This window comes from Peromyscus maniculatus, chromosome X (genome assembly GCF_049852395.1).
Source record: "Peromyscus maniculatus bairdii isolate BWxNUB_F1_BW_parent chromosome X, HU_Pman_BW_mat_3.1, whole genome shotgun sequence".
NCBI classification, from domain to species: domain Eukaryota; kingdom Metazoa; phylum Chordata; class Mammalia; order Rodentia; family Cricetidae; genus Peromyscus; species Peromyscus maniculatus.
In genome coordinates, this window is record NC_134875.1 from 41,230,113 (window position 1) to 41,235,758 (window position 5,646).

The 5,646-nt window shown below is 49.2% G+C and overlaps 1 protein-coding gene across 1 annotated transcript; it reads left to right on the forward strand.

The window, feature by feature from the left end:
• The first annotated feature begins 658 nt into the window (after positions 1 to 658).
• Positions 659 to 2,821, forward strand: LOC121825776 (uncharacterized). Its single transcript, XM_042269405.2, has 2 exons — positions 659 to 801; positions 975 to 2,821. Exons 1-2 carry the CDS (start codon positions 741 to 743, stop codon positions 2,819 to 2,821), a joined length of 1,908 nt encoding a protein of 635 aa, XP_042125339.1. The 5' UTR covers positions 659 to 740.
• The last annotated feature ends 2,825 nt before the right edge of the window (positions 2,822 to 5,646 follow it).

The window sequence follows — 5,646 nt, forward strand, 5'->3', positions numbered from 1 at the left end:
GAGCCTGGAAGAACCACATGTCTGTTTTCTAGAATGCAGCTTCTATACCCTGTAGGAGTGGTCTTGAACCACTCTGGGGGAGGAGCTATGTTTGGCAGGCTTTGAAGGGGGGGGGGGTTTGGGGAGGAGCTGTGTTTGGCAGGATTTAAAGGGGCGGGTGTGGGGAGGAGCAGTGTTGGGCAGGCTTTGAAGGGGCGGGTTTAGGGAAAGAGACGGTGAAGGGAGCAGAGGAGAATCTTCCACCAGACTCCTTCCAAACATTCCAGACTCTTTAGGTATAGGGATGCCAGGGTGCCAGGGGCTGAGGTGGAGCTCCCACCCAAACATTAAGAACTATTTTCTTTCTTACTCGCTGGAAATCGGTTCCCGTTGTTGACCCCCATCTGTTCCCTAGGAAGAAAATTCACCAAGCCCAGGGGACTCAGACACAACTTGGAAGGCCCCTTCTACAGCCTGCTTGTCTAGGAGCCATGTCTTCCCAGCAACCGGCCTGCTCATTGCAGCTCCAAAGTGTCGCCAGTTCTTTTCTCGGGGGCTCAGCCCATAGCACCTGGAGTCAACCGGAAGCAAGGGTAGCACGCCCATGACTGGATACATGTTAACACGCTGTACCAGGGTGCCGGACCGGAAGACAGCCCTGGTTGGTTGAGATGCTCTGCTCCCGGAACTGTAGGGGGTTCCGCCTCAGAGCCTGAAGAAACTCGAGGGAAACCGCGAGCGATTTCGATCACTTTCGCGTCATGGAGCTTCAAAACACCGACTCCTTGCCTCACGAGGAACCTGAGGAGGAAAAACGGAACGGTCAGTGCCTTCTGGGAGTGGTGGGTTGGTGACGTCCGTGAGGGCACTGGTGTCCCTCAGAGGTGGACGGACGGACGGGCACTGCCCACTGCCGGCTTCGCCTTCCCTGGCGCCATAGCGACTTCGCACCACCCAGGGCCCGGTCACCCAATCTTTCTGTTTCCCACTTCTAGGTGCGAGGGCACCCATGGTCTTGCCGGCTGGAGAGGGGAGAAATGAGGAAGCGAGTGGACAAGGCCAGCCTGGGCGGGAAGCCGCAGCAGCGGAAGGGGAAGGAGCAGGAGAATTAAGTGGAGAAGGCCCCTCGGCTGCTGATGCTGCAGGCCTCGAGGATGGCGGGAACCAAGAGGGCGCCTGTGGCGGCGCCCGGGAGAATGAGCAGCGACCTCAGGAGCCGGTTCACGAGGGCATGGGGGGCACCGAGGGTGTGCAGTCTGTGCCAGCACTGGTGACCCATGCCCAGCCTGTGCCACGTACAGTATGTCGTGTACAGCCTGTATCAGTTACAGCTCCCCAGGTACAGCCTATGCCACCTATGTTGCCCTGTGTACAGCCTGTGCTAATTAATGTGCATAGTATACAGCCTGTGTCAGTTAGGGCGCCCCATGTACAGCCTGTGTCAGGCACCTTTCCCTGTGTACAGCCTATGCCAGTTATGGTGCCCAATATGCAGCCTGTGCCAATCACTGTGCCCAGGAGACGGTCTGTGCCCATTAATGTGCCCCGTGTCCAGCATATGCCAATCACTGTGCCCAGGAGACGGTCTGTGCCCATTAATGTGCCCCGTGTCCAGCCTATGCCAATCACTGGGCCCAGGAGACGGCCTGTGCCTGTTAATGTGCCCCATGTACAGCCTATGCCAATCACTGTGCCCAGGAGACAGTCAGTGCCTATTAATGTGCCCTGTGTCCAGCATATGCCAATCACTATGCCCAGGAGAGGGCCTGTGCCTGTTAATGTGCCCCGTGTCCAGCCTATGCCAATCCCTGTGCTCCAAAGACAGCCTGTGCCTGTTAATGTGCCCCATGTCCAGCCTATGCCAATCACTATGCCCAGGAGACGGTCTGTGCCTGTTAATGTACCCCGTGTCCAGCCTATGCCAATCACTGTGCCCAGGAGACGGCCTGTGCCTGTTAATATGCCCCATGTACAGCCTATGCCTGTTAATGTGCCCCGTGTACAGCCTATGCCTGTTAATGTGCCCCATGTACAGCCTGTGCCAATCACTGTGCCCCATGTCCAGCCTATGACAATCACTGTGCTCCATGTACAGTCTATGCCTGTTAATGTGCCCCATGACCAGCCTATGCCAATCACTGTGCCCAGGAGACGGTCTGTGCCTATTAATGTGCCCTGTGTCCAGCATATGCCAATCACTATGCCCAGGAGAGGGCCTGTGCCTGTTAATGTGCCCCGTGTCCAGCCTATGCCAATCCCTGTGCTCCAAAGACAGCCTGTGCCTGTTAATGTGCCCCATGCACAGCATATGCCAATCAATGTGCCCAGGAGAGGGCCTGTGCCTGTTAATGTGCCCCATGTACAGCCTGTGCCAATCACTGTGCCCCATGTACAGCCTATACCAGTTAAGGTAACTAGCACACCACATATGCCAGTTCCTATTGCACAGCCTATGCCAGTCAGGGTGGACTGTGTACAGCCCACACCAATTATAGTACCCAGTGTTCAGTCTATGCCAGGGATGGTGCCCAATGTGCAACATGTGCCATTTATGGTACCCTGTGTCCAGCCTATGCCAGCTACAATGACCCATGTTTCACCTGTGCCGCCTGTGCCCTGTGTGCCGCCTGTGCCAGCAACAGTGCCCCGTGTGCGGCCTGTGCCAGCAACGATGCGCCGTGTGCGGCCTGTGTCGGTTAGGATGCCACGTGTACAGACTGTGCCAGATACGGCGCCCAATGTACAGCCTCTGCCAGCGCTGCTGTCCCGCCGCCGTCTCCGTGACAGGTTTATGAGGATGCACCTGCAGGAGCCAGAACGGTTTTTCCAGAGAAATGACTAAATGCTGAAGAAGGGTAAGCACCTTGTGTGGCTTCAAGTCCTTTCATAGGGAACAAGCTGGTACAGAGAGTCCTCTGGCTCTCTGGCAGCTGTCCTTTTTGTCTTCATTTATTAAAAAGTTCAGATTACATTTTGAAGTTTTATTTTGTCTTGGCATGAGTGGGGGGGCGAGAGGAGCTGTGTCTCACATTTGGAGGTAAGAGGACAGCTGGGAGGACTTGGTTCTCCCTTCCAGGATGTGGGTCCTGGGGTCAAAATCGTCTCCTGCTAAGCCAGCAATGAGCAGGAGGAGAGGAGGACACCAGGGGCCAGCCACCCAGACACACAGCCAGCCACAGAATAAGAAGGAAAGAAAAGATATGCAGAGATAGAGAAAGGTAAAAGCCCAGAGGCAAAAGATATATGGAATAATTTAAGTTAAGAAAAGCTGGCAAGAAACAAGCCAAGCTAAGGTTGGGCATTCATAAGTAAGAATAAGTCTCTGTGAGTTTATTTGGGAACTGGGTGGCAGGCTCCCAAAGAGTAAAAACAACAAAAACAAAGTAACTAACTAAAACTACAATGCTCAGTGATGGAGGACACTGGCTGCTCTTCCGGAAGAACCAAGTTTGATCCCAAGCACCCATATGAAGACTCACAACTACCTACCAGTAGCTTCAGTCACAGGGGGTCAGAATCGCTCTTCTGGCCTCCACAGGTACCAGGTACACATGTGGTGCATTTATGTATGCAGGCAATACACTCACATACATAAAATAAAATAACTAATAACTACATAAAATGACAATTTTAAAAAGAAGACAGAGATGGTCTTTTTTTTTTTTTTTGGTTTTTCGAGACAGGGTTTCTCTGTGTAGCTTTGAGCCTTTCCTGGAACTCACTTGGTAGCCCAGGCTGGCCTCGAACTCACAGAGATCAGCCTGGCTCTGCCTCCCAGTGCTGGGATTAAAGGCGTGCGCCACCACCACCCAGCTCAGAGATGGTCTTAAGCATAGGAGATATTTAGTGTCTACAACAAGCAATATATTCAGTGCTTTTTACAAAGAAGTTAAAAATGAAAACACAAAGATATATCAAGAGATTTCTGTCATCAGTAAAATATGAGCAAAATACATTGGTTCCTAGGTATATTGCTATGCCATTCTGCCATTCTGTTTTAATGATGGTACCTTTATATTATAGCTTGAAATGAGTAAGTATGATTTTTACAGTTATCCTCCCTTCTCGAGATCTGGGCTCTTTTCTGACTTCATGTGAACTTTAGGTTGTTTTTCACTTTTCTATGAAAAATGTTCTTGGAATTCTATATTTACTATGGATTAAGATAAAGGATGATAAAAGATTACCATTTATTATCAAGCAAAATGCGTGCACAAATATCACAAGATACATGGGGAATCTGAAATGACACTTATACTCAGCTGTAGCCTCCTTCAACAGGGCCCACGTGACCCTAGGCCCTGCCTTTTCTTTCCATCATGGCCATTCCCAATGAAAGCTCTGCCTCTTGAACCAAAACGTTTCTCTCATTTGGCTAGCAGACCAGTGAGAATTCTTGTAACAGGATTACTTTGTGAAGTATGGATATTTTAAAAATAAAAGGCTTCCATGAACACAGAAAATCTTTCCATCTGTGTGTGTGTGTGTGTGTGTGTGTGTGTGTGTGTGTGTGTGTGTGAGAGAGAGAGAGAGAGAGAGAGAGAGGCACAGATACGTATTTTACGTGTATGAATATTTGCCTGCATGTATGTATGTACACAAAGTGGGTACCTGGTGCCCATGGAGGCCAGAAGGAAATGTGACATCCTCTCTAATTGGAGTTAAAGATAGCTGTAGTCACCATGTGAGTGTTAGGAACTGAATCTGGGTCCTATGCAGAGTAACCTGTTGTTGGAGGGCTTCTCTCCAGGTTCCACCAAGCCCCGCAGTCCCATAATCCACGTATAAAATAATCACTCAGACGCTTATATTACTTATAAACTGTATGGCCGTGGCAGGCTTCTTGCTAACTGTTCTTTTATCTTAAATTAACCCATTTTCATAAATCTAATCCTTGCCACGTGGCTGGTGGCTTACCGGTATCTTTACATGCTGCTTATCCTGGCGGTGGCTGTAGTCTCTCTCTCCCTTCTTCCTGTTTCCCCAATCCTCCTCTCTCCTTGTCCCACCTATATTTTCTGCCTGGTCATTGGCCATCAGTGTTTTATTTATATAGAGTGATATCCACAGCAGTAACTAGTACTCTTCACCACTGAGCCATCTCTCCAATTCTTGGGAATTTCATTCATGCATACAATGAAATATGAGCTCACCCCAATTTTCCCCTCCAACACCCCAAGTTCCTCCAAAAAGTCCCCCCCCAATTTTATGCCCTCTCTTTATAATCCATTAAGTACAATTAGTACTGCTCATATGTATATGCACTGGTGTATAGCCAACCACTAGAGCAGTGGTTCTCAACCTTTCTTATGCTGTGACCCTTTAATACAATTTCTCATGTTGTGATGTCCCCAGCCATAAAATTATTTTCATTGCTACTTTGTAACTGTATTTTTGCTACTATTATGAATTGCAATGTAAATATCTGATATGTAGGATATCTGTTGTGCGACCCCTGTGAAAGGATCATTTGACCACCAAAGTGTCATGACCTACAGGTTGAGAACCACTGCACTAGAGTATGAGAAAACTATCAGTGGCTGTAACTTAAAGTTTTCCTGTGTCCTGCACAGTCCACAGCTGCTCAGATCCAAGTAAATATCCATAGGCTTATATTAATTAAAACTGTTCTGCCTACAATTGACCAGCTCCTACACTTAAATTCAG

Bases quoted from the DNA above. Each gene is read 5' to 3' on its own strand.
- LOC121825776 (XM_042269405.2), top strand. From the start codon at position 741: ATGGAGCTTCAAAACACCGACTCCTTGCCTCACGAGGAACCTGAGGAG. The intron at 802-974 runs GTCAGTGCCTTC...TCCCACTTCTAG, and splicing joins TGAGGAGGAAAAACGGAACG to GTGCGAGGGCACCCATGGTC.